The sequence below is a fragment of the Aethalodelphis obliquidens genome, unplaced genomic scaffold (genome assembly GCF_003676395.1).
Source record: "Aethalodelphis obliquidens isolate GAN/ISIS:26980383/991018 unplaced genomic scaffold, ASM367639v1 scaffold55, whole genome shotgun sequence".
In the NCBI taxonomy this organism is placed as follows: Eukaryota; Metazoa; Chordata; class Mammalia; order Artiodactyla; family Delphinidae; genus Aethalodelphis; species Aethalodelphis obliquidens.
Genome location: NW_020837999.1, coordinates 12,342,863 through 12,361,582, shown reverse-complemented (window position 1 = coordinate 12,361,582; position 18,720 = coordinate 12,342,863). Strand labels below are relative to the sequence as shown.

The 18,720-nt window shown below is 34.5% G+C and overlaps 1 protein-coding gene across 11 annotated transcripts in view; it reads left to right on the top strand.

The window, feature by feature from the left end:
* The window catches only part of DCAF6 (DDB1 and CUL4 associated factor 6), a 168,535-nt gene that overhangs the window by 85,346 nt on the left and 64,469 nt on the right, over nt 1-18,720 (top strand). For 6 of the 11 annotated variants that reach the window (XM_027086403.1, XM_027086401.1, XM_027086404.1 and 3 more), the window contains 2 exons: nt 1,199-1,318; nt 2,693-2,959. In XM_027086403.1, coding sequence (XP_026942204.1) covers nt 1,199-1,318; nt 2,693-2,959 — 387 coding nt within the window. Of the gene's footprint in view, nt 1-1,198; nt 1,319-2,692; nt 2,960-12,201; nt 12,373-18,720 lie in introns of all 11 variants that reach the window. The other 5 variants (XM_027086395.1, XM_027086397.1, XM_027086396.1 and 2 more) reach the window with 1 other exon arrangement.

Genomic DNA, 18,720 nt, shown 5'->3' with positions numbered 1-18,720 from the left:
TGAGAGTTTTATAAGAGCACATTAAAAAATTGTTTTTTCCTCCTATCAGATGCCTTTGATAAGCATAAGAAACTACTATTTTGGGAGTGTTAAGATGGCACACTTTTTTTTTACAGAATTAAAAAAAATATATATATATATATAATTTATTTATTTGGTTGCACTGGGTCTTAGTTGCAGCAGGCAGGCTCCTTAGTTGTGGCATGCTAACTCTTAATTGTGGCATGTGAACTCTTAATTGTGGCATGCGTGTGGGATCTAGTTCCCTGACCAGGGATTGAACCCGGGCCCCCTACATTGAGAGTGCAGAGTCTTATCCACTGTGCTACCAGGGAAGTCTCTTAAGACGGCACATTTAAAATAGAAGTAATGTGTGTGATTTTAATAAACGGATCTATAGCAAAAATCTTATTCTAATGATTTCTGAAATCTTTTAAGATCAAAAGCATATTTCCCAATATATTATTGTTGGTATTATTTAATATATTTTAAAATATAAAGCTACATTATATAAAGGTAATAAAGCATAAAATCTGTTTTCACAGAAAATTCAAAAACAAATGATTTCCATTTTAAATTATATGATTGTAAAATAGAATTGTCACAGTTTCAATTTGATGTGATACTTAATTTGAAAATGTCCTTAAGAAAATACTCATATATTTGAGGGGAGACAAGGCGGGAGGAAAGAGATAAATAAAAAATTTTCTGGTTTCTGTTAATTTCAGTTATGTGGAATTTGCAGTAAATGATGATAAAAATAAATTCAGTTTAGGGAAATTTAAGTGAGAGGGCAAACCTTCAGTTTAAGGAAATTTAAGTGAGAGGTCAAACTTTTCTTTCAATCTGTTCAACTTAGAATTCATGAGCCCTTCCTAGCTGTCTGCTCTTAGAACTAAAGATGTGGGTTGGGGTAGGGGTGGTAGTGTGGAAGTACCTAAGAATTGGCAAACATGTAGGAGATGTAAGTCCTGTTCTTGAGGAACTCAAAATAGAGTTGGAGAGTCATTCATATAAACATTTACTATAAAATGTGAGGATAGCCCTAATAGGTTTATATATACAGTCATATAATTTATTTAGGCAATTTGGGTTTTTAAAATTGCTTTCATTTTAAAGCCTTCAAATCAAGGTTTTTGCATTAATGAAAGATCCTGACCTATTCCTAAATTCACTGATAAGACCTGTGTTGTCATAGGGGAGCAAAGTCCCAACGTGTCATTGATGCAGAGAATGTCTGACATGTTATCAAGGTGGTTTGAAGAAGCAAGCGAAGTCGCACAAAGCAATAGAGGACGAGGAAGATCTCGACCCAGAGGTAATTTTTGTTATTAGTTAAAGTTACCAGAAAACCTGCAAAAACTATTTATTGAAGTCAGTTTTATTTATATCATCCAATGTATACCATATTTTATATCTTTAGTAATCATAAGGTTCTTATTGTATTGTGTGGAGCAGTAGAGAACAAAGGGTATTTGGTATAATTTTCTCCTCTAGACCTAGCCTTCATTTTTTGCTTTTCTCAAAAAAAGTAAGAGAGTCTGATATCCCCTACTGTAAATACTTTTGTATGTGCTCTGAGAAGGGATACAGATAAAAACTCTTTAGATAAGTTTTATATAATTAAGTAGTTTCTTCTTTTGGTTACTTATATACAATGGCTGTCAATTGCTGTGTCTGGTGTTAGCTGACCTGTTTTCATATTTTGGTTCACTACTTTCCAGCTTTGTGGTCTTTAGCAAGTTACTTATCTCTGTCCAAAATCAGGAGTGTGAAAGTTAACTCCTAACTGTTTTAAGTCCCAAAATGAAAAATGCTATTGAATTTCATCCATAAATGGTTCTTGTTAAATTCTGCATACAAACTTAAAAAAATTTCTTAGACTATGGATTTGCTTAAGAGTTATTACATTTGTGCTTAAATTTAGGAAATATTTAAATCAAGATGATTAACAGAAAAATTTTTATATTCTGTAGTAGTTGGATCTTGCAAGACATGAACTTGATTAGTTCATTCTATCTTTCTTTTAATAATATAGATTTGAAGCAAAATCAAGGAAATTTTTAATGTTTATTGAGTATTCTTAATTATTCCTTTGCAGATAGCACAAGGCCTAGCACAACACACAGTAGACATTCAAGCCTTTTAAAATCATGACTGCATCATGTTATTTTAGTGGTTAAAACGTTACTGCTAATGAAATGGGAATCAGGAACTTAATCTTGTTATGACCTATTTGTAGCTTTACTCTTGTTAATAAAATTTTTTTATTAAATATTTTACCAAGGACATTATGTTTTAGAGTAGAAATATATTAATATAAGTCCATTATCCTATTATCCAGCTATTAAATCAGAATCATCATCTTCAAACTTAAGGAACTAGACATTATTAATAGGAATCTTTCAAGCTGGTATTTAGCTTTGTGTAAGTCAAGCTACCATACTGAGCATTTTGCTTGAAAGGTTGATTACTACAACAAGAATGTGCCATAGGTAGATTTTTTACCCCTATTAATTAGCCTGGTGGGTGCTTTTGATATCCTGAAATTATCTGTTTGTGTGTGTGTGTGTGTGTCTGTGTGTGTGTGTGCACGCGCATGTGCGCACATATTTCTTGAACATATCTCTAGAGTAGTTAGTTTTGGAAAGCATTTAGTATTTGAATTTGTATTATGATGTGTTTTTTGAAGGTGGAACTAGTCAGTCAGATGTTTCAACTCTTCCTACGGTCCCATCAAGTACTGATTTGGAAGTGGGTGAAAATGAAACTGCTATGGAAGTAGACACTCCAGCTGAACAGTTTCTTCAACCTTCTACATCCTCTGCGATGTCAGCTCAGGCTCATTCAGCATCATCTTCTACAGAAAGCCCTCATTCTACTTCTTTGCTGTCTTCTCCAGTCAGTGAACAAAGGCAGTCTGTTGAGGCATCTGGACACCATACACATCATCAGTCTGGTGAGGATGTTACTCTTTAAATAGGCTGTGGTTCATCTGATGATTTCTGATAATGAAAACTTCTTTTGGGGCTATTTTGAAAGATACTAAATCACATCAACTTATTCTTGCTGGAATAAATGATCAGAGTGACATGTAATATGTGAATGTGTAACTTAAAAACAAAATTCAAGTATGCCTCACTTGCATGAATTTTAACAAATAGCGGGAATCTTCAGTTTACACAAGACAGTTCTTTAAAAAATGTAAGTACCAGCAGATAGTGCTTTGACATAGTTTAATGCACTTGACTTAACAATTATTTTTATAGACCAAAATATCTTTCTTAAGCTTTTTTGGTTGTCTGTGTTAAAGTGATAGTGAAAATATAGCCCTGATTATTATTAGATCCATTGTATTTATGTTCTTTTTTATTATTTTTCCTCAAATCATGACATACTTTTAATACATTCTTTATGATGAATTTTACATGGTCTCTTGTCAACAATGTATACAATTTACCAAAAGAATTACTTCTCCTGTATTTACGTGAAAAAATTATTTTAACAAATCCTTGTCTTCTTGGTATTTGATGTTAGTGAAAAAAATCAACTTCTAAATTCTGTTAAAATTGTGTTTTCCTCTCAATATTACAACTCCTCATGTTCAAACACCCCACCCCACCCCCAGCTATGGAATATGCTAGTGTTTACATAGTAATCTTTAGCAGATATGTCTGTAGTTTACTTGACATTTTAAATATATACATGTAATTATAATAACCAACAAGATGTTCATTCATATTTTTCTTTGAGTTTTTCTAAGGAAGTATATTCCTCGATATATAATCAAAAATATTAGCAACTAAAGATACATCTGGCAGGCCTCAGCTAAAGCCTATAAAAAAAATTCCTAACAGCTTAACTGCCAAACTGTCACTTTATTCTTGCTTCTCTGAAATCTGATGCCAGATCACCAAATATGGGGTGTTTTAAATTAAGCACTCTTCTATCAGTATATCCCATTTTTGGTAATTCATTTTCAGTTTCTGGGAATAGAAGCCAGACTCAATTATGTGGCTGTTAAATAACACTTGTGTACAATTTACCTATAATAATAACCTAAAGATGAGCTATGAAATTAGATTTTCCACATTCTAATTGATACAGCATTTCAAGTTATGGGAAAATAAAATATTTTGGAGGGTTAAGGAAGTCTGGACAGAATTCTTTAAAAGTTTGCTTTTCAAAACAGGTAACATTGGTAAAAACAAGACTTTTTAAAGTGATAGCATTCTTGGGAATAGTCTTAAAGATTCTGATCAATTATAAGTTTGGTCAAAACTTAGCAAGAAGATTCCCTAGCTCATGTTCACGTTCCACTGAATCTTAACTGATTCCAATTGTTTCTTAAACACATTTCTGAGTAAACTACTTAGTATGGAATTTCATTTTTCCTTTTTGTCCTAGATACTTAACACATTCTAATACTACATTTGAAATTACTAAATCCTTTTTAATATTTGATGTAAGTATTAAATACTTGAATACTATTTATTTCATTGAATCATTGAAATAGAAAACAACATTTTTGTGATGATCAAGCAACATTGAACATGACTTGACACTTTTGTCTATACATTTTTCAAAGAAACATAGGAGATACTTTTAACTGGTAGGTTATGGAAAGAATTTTGGCTGACTAAACTATGGAAAATTGGGATATTTCCATGTTACCAAGACAGTATTGCTGTTGAGGAAGATGATTTGATATTAGATGTAACATCTAAAGATTATGTCTGTGATTGTTTTGACAATAGGCCTTTCATAATCCCAGAGTTTAGCATTTTGACAATAAGGACTTAATGCTCTTTATGTTTTGTGTTGTTTTTTTTCTCAATCTTTTATTCGCTTCTAAGTCCAGATGGGTTTGTGGATGGTAGGAATTGTCCATGTAGGTGGGAGTATCACCCTAGAACCATGATTTCTATTATTGCCTTGCATAGAGATGGAGAAAACAAACTTCTTGCCTTGCTGTGTATACCTCTTTATGTAAATGTTTGTATCTTTCATTCAGGTCCTTTGCATTTCCTCTGTCACTTTTACCGGATTGAGGGAGAGGGACAGTGGGAATGTGAAGACTTGCCTGGCAAAACTCCATCTCTGACTGAACCTAATTATTTGCCTTCTCTTAGTCTGCAGCTGAGCCACTGATAGTGAAGAAATTCACGACCACAGATTTCATGGGCGCTCCGCGTTAAAGCAGTCTTCCAACACTGTTGCTCAGCACCTAGACAGAATGTCTGTTTCACACCTTCAAGTCTCTCAAACTTTTAGCACCGCCCTTTACCCTCATCCCACCCCCTAGCTGATAACCTTCTTTCATTCACAGTGGGGGAAAAAAAGCGTTCACTTTCCTTCTTTTGAATCTCCCAACTTTCCAGCATCTAGACTCACATTGTCTGTGACAGAAGCAGTCCCATTTTGGGAAGAAGTGTATCTGCTCCTAACAAAAGCTGGCCAGTGCACCTCTTTCCAGCTTCTCAAGGACTTTGCTCCTTCTCCTGCGTCTTTATTATTACCTTTTCTACTGAATTTTTCCTTTCCACCTCAAACATGCTCTATAATTATCTTCTGTCTTAAAAATATCTCTTAACTGTCCCATATTCCCCTCCAGACTCATGTCTTTGCTCCTTTTATAATCAGAGTCTTCAAAAGAATAGCTTACATATACTGTCTCCATTTTCTTACCATCTTCTACTTATTTATCAACCAACTCCACTCTGCCTTTTAACCTCCTTTTCCACTGAACCTTTTTGTCAAAGTCACCAGTGACTTCCATGTTGCCTGTTTTAAAGTATACTTCTTTGTTCGTACTTAGTAGATTTTTTAACCCAGTTGCTTTTAACATAGCCTGTCACTTCTTTTTTGAAACACTTTCCTTTTTTGGCATCTATGACACCACTTTTGCCTACTTAACTCTTATTAGCAACTCTGGCTGGTATTCAGTAACCATTTTTGATATTTCTTATTCTATAATTCTCTGTATTTTAGTAAAACCCCTAGTCTGTGCTCTCTTCTCTACATGCACTCTATCCCTGGTTAATTGCATCAATTCCCGTAGCATTTAATATCTCCTCTAAGTTGATGATTCCCAAATGTATATTGACAATCTGATTTTCTACCCTGAGTTATAGACTCCTGTGTCCAACTGCTTATTTGACTTCTTTTTGGTTATCTTTGGACATCTTAGGTTTAACATGTCCAAACTGAAATTTAATTTATCCTCCTATCCTTCCCGTCTCACTAATCTCTTTCATCTTGGTCATTTCATATCTTAGTAAATTGTAACTACTGCTCATGTGCTTATTTTAATAGGCTGTGAGTTACTGATTCCTTGCTTTCCTTCATGTCCCACACCCAATCCATCAGGAAGTTCTGTTCTGTATCTAAAATATGTTCTACATCTTTCCATCTTACATCATTTGTTGTCCACTAATTGATCTCTCTTCATTTACTCTTGTTCCCTTATAATTTATTCTCCATGCAGCAACCAGTATGAGTATCTTAAAATGTAAAATCAGATTATATAGTTTTGTTGTCTAAAACCCTTCAAAGCCTTCTAATTGCGTTTATGAATATAAATACAAGAGAAAAAACTCAAAGTCCTTACTGTGGACCTAAAAGAACCTATATGGCTGGGCCCTTGCCTGTCTCTAGCCTCATTTCATACCACATTCTCACTTGCTAATGATCATTACGCTCCAGCTGTACTGGTTTTCTTTCAGTTCCTGGAATGTGCCAAGTTTTCTTCTGCCTCTTTCTTTTGGATTCTGAGTCTTTGTACTTACTGATCTCTGTACCTGAGAAGCTCTTCCTTTTTTTTTTTTTTGGTTCTCAGCTCAAATGTCACCCAAGGGAGGTCTTTGATAACTACCCTAGCTAGATTCATCTTCCTTTCCTATCCTCCCTAAAATTTTCTTTTCTTTTATATAGCCCTATTTATTTCCTGAAAAGTACTTATTAAAATTTGTAATTATTTTATTTTTTATTCATTTATTTATGACTTATTCTCTCTTATTAGAAAATGCTCTCATAAAGACAGAGATTTTATTTATCTTGTTCTACCTAAGCCTCTTTTTCTTCCCAACAATAGTCACTCTTTAGTAATACTGTTAAGACTGTTATCTTTAAGCTAGTATAACCTATATAGAATATTTAGCTATATTATAGTCTTTATAGTTTCAGTCCCGTTTCATTCATTCTGGATGTTTCCAGTAGGCTCTGCAAATTTTATGATACCTAGGGAAGATGCTGTGAATGGATATCCAGTCATTTATTGCTTTTGGATCCATTATTTGCCCTTGGCTGTCCAGACCACATAAGACTGAATAACTTAGTTCCAGAAATATTTTATGATAACTTATGGAAATACATTTTTTTTTTTTTTTTTTTTTTTTGCGGTTCGCGGGCCTCTCACTGTTGTGGCCTCTCCCGTTGCGGAGCACAGGCTCCGGACGCGCAGGCTCAGCGGCCATGGCTCACGGGCCCAGCCGCTCCGTGGCATGTGAGATCCTCCCAGACCGGGGCACGAACCTGTGTCCCCTGCATCGGCAGACGGACTCTCAACCACTGTGCCACCAGGGAAGCCCCTGGAAATACTTTTAAAAAATCATTTTGATAAATGATAAAATCAAGACAGAAATATGGGTAGGAAGAAGAAATGGAGCCACAGTGAGGTTAATATATAAAATGCATACCTGAAGAATAGTGTATCTAGAGGGGGCCACAGAGTTGGCTTTGGGTATAGTAGCTGAATTAGGAAGATAAAATATACTGAAGTGGAATTTGAAGTCAGTTGGTAGATCTTTTTTTACAATTTGGACATCTTCACCCTTCATATTCTTGAATTTTATTTTCATTCACATAGACCATTTGAAACTACATTCTATATACATAACCCAGAATCTAACATTTTGATTCTTATGTCATACATGTTCTTTTTTTGAATATTTAACAAAAGACTGTAACTTTGAAAATATGGTTATAAGATTATCTATTTAAAAACCAGATAGGTATGACTGTGAGCTGAAACTATATAGGTTAAAATGAAATCCTCATAGTTTTATTTATAAAAAGTATTTCAAAGTAACTATAAAATATTTTTTTCTTTCTTAGTAATGCCTATCAGACTTTTAGTTGTTTCTTAAACTAAGTCTAGAAATGTCTTCATTTTGTGGGTTATCTGTAATTTTTTTCCATGGTAAGGAGCTTCTTATAATGAGAGACTGTTAAATGAGGCATTCATTCCAGTGTGTTATAGTTTAATTGCCTCCTTTGGTCTTACTTTAATCTAAGAAAGAGAAGGTGGTTTCTTTGGATTGGGTGGGGATATCAGTACATACAAAACTCAGTTTGGGGGGCTCACCTTGAGAAGTGAGTCACCTAAAGGATCCATGTGTTTCTAATTAATGGACCACTCAGACCATGAGAATTGAATTTTTTAAAGATAGTGTTTCATGGCTTATATGTGGATTCCTGCTTATTTACAAATTACTGTGTCTGCTCAGGTTTATACATTTATTTAGGTCCTTTCATAATTGTTATAGCTGAATTGAGCTCTGTAGAAAAATTCCTGGGGAAGTAAGAACTTTGTTGTATGGCATAGCAAAACAAACCTTTCAAAGCCCAGATATTCAGTTTATAGTTTCCTTAAAGGGGATCAGGATCTAGTCAGATGAGATATAGGCAATTTAGAGATTAGAAACAAGTGGAAATATTAGGCTAGTGACTTCCACTTTGGGGAAACTAAAGAAGAGATCAGAGGAACTTGGAAGTCAATAAAGGAGTGACCAGTTCTAGGAGAAAAAAAACACAAGGATCACCTGGACAAAGGAGCAAGTTGGGAGTGGGGGACAGTTGATAGCAAGCAGATAAAGTACCACCAAATTAGATATAAAAATAATCCAGTGTCCAGGACAAAAGACCCTATGTATTGGAAGAGAGGCAGGATTTGAGGTTAGAACCAAATGGACCTTTGTTGGCTCAACTATTGTTTATTGTTCTTTTCCATCAGTGGGAATTGTCATTAGGGAGACCAGCCTAGAGTCTTTCAGAAAAAAACAAGAAGAGCAAGGTTAGTAGTTTCAGGAGATGAAAGTACAAATTTCCCATTAGCAGTTCCTGACTCATTATTGAGGATTGTTTTGTTATTGTTTTTAAAATTCAACCCAAAGGTATTCAGTGTATTCACTTTCGATTTTGGCTAATGTTAACAAAAATTAGTTCTCCAAGCATTTATTCATATTACAAATTATATATGTTTGTTTATACATTTTTAAAAAGATGTAATGTGTATGTGTCTTATGTGCCTTTAATACTTCAAACTGCTAGCAGAACTATTTGTTTAGACGGGTATTTCTGCTTGGAATTTTTAATTCAATATTTGCCTTTCCTAGTTAGCTGTGTGATGACTTCATTCCCTAGCCTCAATTTTTTTTTTTTTTTTTTTAAACTTGGCTGGGGAGGCATACAACCAGCCTTCAAATAAGCAAACAAATTCTTCTTTGAAAAGCACTGGGAGCATTGAATTAATGGTTCATGACATTATCATAACTAAATCTTTTTTTTTTTTTGGTAACTAAATCTTAATTTTACAAGTTACAGAGCACCACTGCTTATATTTAGAGCCTGCTATTGATTTGCTACATCACCTAGTGGGTCTAAGATGGAGACATAAAACATTTGGCAGTGCAAGAGAGAGGGTTTGAAACAACCATGAAGTTGGGTGAATTTTTTTTCCAGTTTTCTTAACAAAACTTGACATATCTGTAATTTCTCTCTTTATGGTAATTTCTTTTGAAGTATAAAATGACAAACTTTATGGCTGCATAATAATGCTTTATTTTATGTTGCTAAAAGTGTTACTACTATGCTGACAGTAACTATGGGATATGTATATACCTAAAAAGAAGGCATTATACTACTGAGCGTCACAATTTATTTGTTAATGAATACTATCCTACTTGGTACTGGAGAATTTTCTAGGAGGAACTAGCAGTGAGAGACTATGATGACACTTGAATTGTTAAACCTTAACTGCCAATTGAATAAAATTCTTTATAAATAGGGGACATGGTAACAAGAGGTTAGTGTCTCTGGCATGATTGATTCTGAAACAACAAACCAAATTTTACACTCTTACAATCTATATAAAAGAGGCTGAAAGTTATTTGGTAGTTTGTATAATTTGCTGTCAGTGTCAGTGAGAGAAATTCCATGTGCTCCCTCCATCAAACCTACAACTAATCTCTACTCATATACTCGGCCTCCTCTTTGGTTAGAGTGGATGACATTTTTCTGCACCTATCTAAAGCCAATTCCTCCTCTTATCCGCTGTAATTCACCTCCTTTGGTCTACTCAAGGACATCATTCCCGCATTTGCCCACTTCTCATTCATTATCTTTCTTCCTCCTCCCAATTAAACGTTGTCCATCAGCATACAAACATATGAATTATCTCCCAAACTAAGACAAACAAACCTCCCTTGATTCTGTTCTCCCACCAACAATCAGCCGATTTCTCTGTTCCCCACAGGCAGCAAAACTTCTAGAAAAAGTATATATGCTTTGTCCCTCTACTTCTTTACTTCCCCTTTCTCTTGAACCTGTTCCAGCCAGGTTTTGGCCCCTGTGACTTCACTGAAACGGCTCTTGTCAAAGTCTTCATTGTGGTTAGTTCTCGGTCAGTATCTTTTTCATTGTATCAGCAGACATAGCTGCTTACTTTATCCTTCTTGACACACTTTCATCACTGAGCTCACAAAACTTGGCTCACTCAGTTCTCCAGCCTCCTCACTGGATTCTCCTTACTCTTCCTGTTCTTCCTTCTCTTAAACACTGAAGTGTCCCAGAATTTAGTTCTTAGACTTCTTTATTATGACTTACTCTCTTAATGTGGCTTAAAGTAACATCATCAGTGACATCCACATTTACTGGTGAATTCTAGCCTATTACAGTGAGTCCCTACTCAGTTTCTCCACTCGGATATCTGTTAGTTTTTTTCTTCCCTCTAATACTACTTGCTCCTTCTCTATTCTTCCCGTCACAATAAATGGCAACTCCATTTTTCCTGTTATCTACACCAAAAACTTTGGGATCACTCTGCATCTAAACTATCAGCAAATTTTTCTGCCGTTACCTGTAGTATATATCCCACATCCAGATATACTTCCCCCTCTGAACATTAGTGTTTGCTCTTTCCTTTGCCTGGAACACTCTTCCTCCAGATATCCATGTGGTTTACTCCCTCACATCCTTGAGGTCTTTGTTCAAAAATCATCTTAGGAGGAGAAGCCTTCCCTTATGACCATACATAAAACAACAACCACTCCCCTACAATCTTCATCACCCTGACCTTACCCTGCCCAATTTACTTCATAGCAATTATCCCTACTTGACACAGATAAATGCATACATGTATACTATATATGTGTGTGTATGTGTGCAGTGATGTCTGTTTTCCTCTCAGAACAAATGAGTAGGGACTATTTTTTTGTTCAATGTTTTATTTATCCCCAGAGCCTAAAACAATGCCTCATACCTAGTAGGTACTCAGTATTCTCTGCAGAATTTCATGTTATACTAATTTTATTTTTTATCTGTGACCACTGCCTCAGAAAAAGTTTAAGAAAATGTTAAAGATTATGTAAATATTTTTTAGCTCAAAAGAAAAAGTAAATGATAATTCCAACATAAAAAGAAGTATTTTAGCTGAAAAATATAAAACTTTTACTTTTTAAAGGGCTCTCTACTAATAAATTTCAAGAGTTATTTCCAAATGCATAACTTTTTCATAATCTTAATTATTATTTGATTGAAATTAGTAGTTTTTGTATATAGAGTAAATGAGGTAACTGATATTTTTCAATTTTTCTTAGTATTGTAAAAAGAGATGCAATTAGGAAAGCAATGTTCACTTTTGCTTATGGAAGACTTTACTTTCATTCCGTTTAATTACTTAAATACTCTTAGAGAACTCTGTGTGTCTAATTCATCATAGTTAAATAGAAGCATTTGGGTGTGTAAGTATGTATAGTTTTTCATAATTTAATGATCAGTAATTTTTTTGAGTAATTTGTTTTTAGTATTCCTCTGTGAGACATGTGTTTTATTTATACCCTTCTGTCTTTAATGTATAATCAGATTCTTACTATGTTCTGTTTTATTACTATCTTTTCACCTTTCTTTTCCTATCTGTGTCAGAATTTCTAAGGGGGCCTGAGATAGCTTTGCTCCGTAAGCGCCTGCAACAACTGAGGCTTAAGAAGGCTGAGCAGCAGAGGCAGCAGGAGCTAGCTGTGCGTACCCAGCAACAGCCTTCCACTTCTGATCAGTCTTCTCGTGAGGGCTCTTCACAGGACCCTCAGGCTTCAGGTTATTAATGTCCAGTGTCCTTAAGCAGCTCGTAGAGTTGGTTTTTTAACACTGCTGCTGTGTAATAAGATGCTTCCCCTTTCCCCTTCCAAAGAAAGCTGATGCGCTTGCAGCTTTTCCCTCCGTTTCTTGCATATGGTGAAGTTTACCATCACATGCTAGAGGGACAGATTGGCAGCAGCACTTGCTAGAGAGACAAATATAAAATAGTCCATTATTTTATTTGTAGTTTTAGAGAAGGGCAAATATTTATTACTTTTATGGCTAATGAGATACTATGTGATAATCTAGTGAACTTAGAGCCTGCATTGATAGTTCTGTTGAAATTTCCTATATGCTGAGATGATAACTGTACTTATGGCTCCTAGCTCCTCTTCTTTTTTTTTTTTGCTTTGAAAGTTAACCAGTATTTCTATTCCCATATAAACCTAGTACTGATAGATTTTAGAATTATAATGTTGTTTGGCTGTTCTAGCATGCTGACTCAATCATCCCCTTCTGTAATTATTTGAAAATTTTCAATATTTGCTTACTTATTCCTCCTACACATAATCAACTTTCTGGTATACAGGGCAACAAAAATATTCCAGTTTTATGTTCCTGTTTTTATGTGATAAAACTCTGATAAGACAGTAATAATCTGTGTCACTCTCTTTTTCGTTGAGTATTTTAGTGGCTCAAGTTTTTTTTTATGGCCAAAAAGCTCATGATGCTCAATAAACATTCGTTGAAAGAATTAGTGAAAGGTATCACATAAAATAATCTGTCAACTTAATTCTTTCAAGATGGATAGTAGATACTATGTATCCTGTACTATAGGTACTATAGTAGGTGCTGTCATACTAACGAGATTATACTACTTCGATACACTTTGTTTTGGCACCCTAAGGAGTGATGAGTTGGGAATTAGTCACTTTGAGAACTCTGATTAAATTACTTGGAATTAATCTGTTTATTGGTAGAACTGGACAACCTCCAGTTTATAAATATCTGTTCCACTAAGTGCTGTGGTAATAAAAGCATATTATATAATACCATGGTGAAATAAAATAGATTTAAATAACTGCAATGTAGGTGTGATGTTTGGAACAAATTATGGACCTGATTTTTAACTTAGTGTTATATTAATAGAGAGAATATCAGTCAAGCAAAGAAGATGTCTCTCTCTCTCTGTCGGTTTTTTTTTTTTTTTTCTCTTACTATAGGGAAATCTTTTCCTATACTTAAAACTCACAAGAAAGTTTGATTAGATTACAGTTGTGACATTTAATGATAAAAATTTTGCTATGATTTTGTGCTGTGTATAAAACTCTAGCTCAGGGGTTTTAAAAGTAAAAATATACAACATATAAAACAATAAGAAGGAAGATAAAGCATCCCTACATGTATAAATATTTTTTAAATACTGAAATTTAGCAGATAACAAACCAAGTATTAAAGTGAATTTGAATATAAAGCAAGACTGTCTACATTATCAGTAGGGAAATGTACATTGTGGACATTAGGAAAATATTGACACTCAGTCTTTATATCTAGTTTATCAGTTTGAATCAAAGCAGGTTCTTTATAGAATCAGAAAGGTTTAGTGTGATTATATGGTCTTTGTAAAATAAGATGCTCTTTTCCCAACTCTAAGCATCATTCTTATTAAATAGTGCCTAGTTTGATAACCAGTATATTTTAAAAAGCCAAAGTTGAGTTAGATGCCTTGCCAGTTTTGAAGTTGAGAAGCATGTTATCTTAATTTTGTTATTAAACAACTTACTTGGGCTGCTGAGGCTGCCCACGTGGACCAATATTAGAGGCCCTTAGTGCTGTCACTCAGTGTATGTTGCTCCCTTCACCTACAAGGTGAAATACGTCATCTATGTCATACGCTTTTAACATAGCATTCACATGAGACCCCTAGTAAGTCTAACCTGTAACATGGCCTGGGTTCATTTGTTAGTGTTACTTTTATCTTATTCTATCCTCATATGTTAGGAACACTATTTGGTAATTAAAAACTTTAAGAACAGTTAAATAATGTATTGTTAGTTTGTTACAAAGGGCAACTAATAAAGTATATATATTTTGTCCATTTAGTAAATTTTGGATGCGAGGAAAGATGAGTTGACTTAATGCAAAATTCTTCATTTCAAAACATTCAAATTATAAAAATACAGAATAGGAATTAAATTTATGAAATTCAACAGGGAGATAGGTTTTATTTGAATAACAATTAGCAAAACATTTTCTTATACTTCATGATGTATGAATACAATTTTGTGTATGTATATTATGGACATTAATTGATCCATTCACTCATGCTAGATGTTACTACTAAAATCATCAATATAGAATAGCACAGAATTAACATTCTAGATTTTAACTTTTTAACACTAGAAGACTGCAATTCTCATAAAACATTTTCCCATTATATGTTGTTGTCTTCACAGTGTCAGCAAGTGATGATACTGTCAATAAATGATACTTCTGTCATTTTCTCACCTATTGAAGCCTTTTAGGTATAAGATATTCAAAGGAGCCATTAATGTGATTTGGAAACCAAGAAATTTTAACAAGTGTAGAATTTCTGAATGATTACATTGTCTGATAAATACTTCATTCTCTTTTCAAAATATAGGACTCATGAGAATATTTTGTGAAAGGCTAAGTGTAAGATGAATCTGCCTAATACCTAATTTCTGTAGGAAAATGGGATCAAGCCATCAAGCCATTTTATAGAAATAATCTACATTTTAATGAGATCAAATGGGAAGGCGCGTGATGGCAATATTTCTTGGCAGTTGGAAACTAAAACATCATTCCAAGGCGCCAAGTGCTATTTAAAATGAGCTAAATAAGATAGATGTTAAGGTATGTTTAAACAATGGTTTCCCCCCCTTCTTTTCAGCTGTGAAATCAGAATTTCATGGAGAAGTTCTAATATAAAATACATAAAGTGACACTGTTGTGATTGAACATAAAGAGAGTTAAGAAATGACAACCCAACTCCTTGTCCTTCTTGCCACCCCCAAGCCACCTCTGCTCTCGAAGCACACTTTGAAAACCACTCCTCTAAAAGAATTTTTGACACCTGTAAATGATAATTATTCATAGCTAATTTCCAAACTTTTTATTTTTCGAAGTCAGTGTATATATGTTTTAAAAATATTTTCAGTTTAGTTTTTTTTAAAAAGTGCACTTTTTTCTAGGCTTTTAGGAAATACATCACAACTCATTTCTAGTCTTCCATTTTTTTTTTTTTTTTAATCATAAAGCGATGAATTTGCCTTCATCAGATCACTGCCTGGGTGTTAGACTGACTGAGTTCTTGTCCCTGGCCCTATGACAAATGACCTTGGGCAGGTCGTTTGGCTGCTTTATGCCTCAGTTTCCCAATTATTGATTTATTTAAGTAGCGTGGCCTGCCATAATTTATAGAGATGGCATAAGAATGGGATAGAGAATACTGTATAAAGTTTTTATACTCCTAAGTAGAACAGTACACATAGTAATGGACTATCTTAATTATAGTGACTTTAACTTACTACCTCAAGATGTCCTCATTTTATGGCCATGTAAGGTTGATAGCATTCAGGGTATTTTTTTTTTTTTTTTTTCCGGTACGTGCGGGCCTCTCACTGTTGTGGCCTCTCCGTTGCGGAGCACAGGCTCCGGACGCGCAGGCTCAGCGGCCATGGCTCACGGGCCCAGCCGCTCCACGACATGTGGAATCTTCCCAGACCGGGGCACGAACCCACGTCCCTTGCATCGGCAGGCGAACTCCCAACCACTGCGCCACCAGGGAAGCCCGCATTCAGGGTTTTGAATGAGCTGTATGTGTGTTTATCAGATGAATGCCGTAAACAGCTATGGCAGAGGCATTCAGCATATGGCTGATTTTAAACCCAACTCTTTTTTTCCATTTCAGGTCCCCTGAAGTCATGGGTTGCTGGCTCCTGCTCAGAGTGACAACACCCTGTGGAGTCTGCTGGTACTGGCCCAACCACCACAGAGCCCCACTGGAGCATGGAGCCAGCCTAGAGAGGGTGTCAGGTAGGAACTGTTTTTTCACTTTATGGCACGGTTTTGCTGATTGGAAAAGAAAAAAGTAAATTTTATACCCCTTAAAGGGTATAAAACATTGGTGAATATTTTAAAGGGCTTTTCAAAACTGAGCCATATTGGAAAAAATCAGCACTTACCCTGTCCTGTGCAAGCAGGTTCTATACAACATCCAGTTCCCCACAGTGTCTGTGATGTCAGTTACACGTAGCTCTTCTCAAACAGATGCGTTTGACCCAGGTTTTTAGTGATTATAATAACATAAGCAGTTAGTAAATCAGATGTAATGTTGACATAGTTCTGCAAGTACTTCTTAACTACTTTGAATGATAGGGTCCTGAGCAAAACAGTGATGGGTCTCTTGGCACTTTAAATGCGGGACCATGCTCCATGTTTTTCAGAACAGCCTCCTATCATCATTTTTCATTCAACACCATGTTTCTGAAAAACAAGCAAGTAATAACATATATGCTGTCTAAGTAGTTTACATGGATTATCTCATTAAATCTTCGCAAGAACAGTATGTGGTAGATATTGTAATTATCCCCATTCTACAGATGGAGAAACTGAGACTTAGAGACGTTAAATAACTTGCCCACGGTTACAGTATTACTGAGTAGGAAAGCCAGATTTGAACCCAGGGAGTCTGACTAAAGAGTTCTTGTTACTTAGATAATAATTCCTTATTTTTTTCTACAGTTGAAAAAGTTCAGATGTCAAGGGGCTAAAGAATTTTCTCAAAACTAAAACACGAAATTTTTGGAGATACACAGTAATTAACTATGAGACACCTTGAGCTTAGACTGAAGGAGCTTTTGCTTAAAGTTTATCTCTACTTTAAAAATAATAATAATCTAAGATATTTCCAATAGGCTGACCAACTGTATTGCATTTTGTAATAAATTATCATTGGACCATATGGTCAGATTTTTATTTTGTGATAGTGCTTTCCAGAAGACATTTCACAGAAAGATGGAATAGAGTATGCAAACACTGAAGCAATCAGCATTGAACTAATACTTGTTTGTCTTTTTAATATTAGATATTCTGATGACTATTGTGTTAACATTTGGAAATATTTCTGTAAGTTGGAAGATATGGGTATTGTATTTCTGAATATCTAGTGATACAGAAACATTTTACTTCAAATGTTTTATGTGACAGGAAAGTAATCCTTCCAAAAACAGTTGCATGGTATCCAAAATTAAAAATAGAGTGGAAGCAATGATCAAGAAGGATTTCTTCTTAAAGATTGGTCTTCAACATGGAAAGAACGACAACTCCCCAGATATACACGATATCTGTGACAGACTGTAAAACCAAAACAGAAGCCCTTTTAGCTTAATATCTTTTTGTCTTAACCTAAACTTTGTTAATATTTTAAATACTTCAAGAGTTTGAAAACACACAATTTTGTGGAGATGATAGCATTCTAGATCCTTTCTCAATGTGTTTTATTTAAAAGCTTACATAACATGCACTTTAATAAGATTTGTACGTTCCATAATATTCATGAAAATATTAAATATTTGAAAAAAGATTGCTTGGAGAGTTGTTACTTTTCTGAGGGTTCTTAATGAGAGTATAATGAAGTGTATAACAAATCCAAAGGGATAAAAAATATTTCATAAGGGGCTTTCTAGGAAGATTTTCCAATATTTATTTCACTGTGAGTCACATTTTTATTGTTTTTCTTAAAGAATATAATTTTGTTTGTCTCTAAAGACTGACTCATCTGCTCTTCAAAAAGAACATAGATAGGAATGTTGTATCTAACTCTGAGATGGATATTTGAGAAGTCTTAGAAAAGCAAAGCAAAGCATGGCTAGATTAGGGAACCGATTAAAATACTATCATTCCTGCTTTCTTTTTTGTGTAATACAGATTTGTTGAGCTGAATATTCTGATGAAGAGGTGATAAGTAAGGATACTTTAAGTAAAAGCTATTATTTAAATAATGATCATGCTTTATCAAAATCTAGTAATACAAAAATCTATGAGCACACTGGTTATCTCAGAAGGTAGACAATTTAAGATTGATACCAGTAGTCCCAGTAGCAGAATTCAGACTTTTTAAAGTGTACAGACTGAAGCAGTCAAGTGGTATGAAATTGCTGAGAATCAAGGATATTTAAGAAACTCTTAGCTATTGAGTTAAGGACACTCTTAAATCAAAATATTTACATTTGGGGGAATAATGTGCCACTATGAATAGAAACCGATCAGTCAAAAGTGCAGAGTTTTTGTTTTATTAACAGCATTTTCTATGAACAGAGCATAGGCTGTTAGAAACTAGGA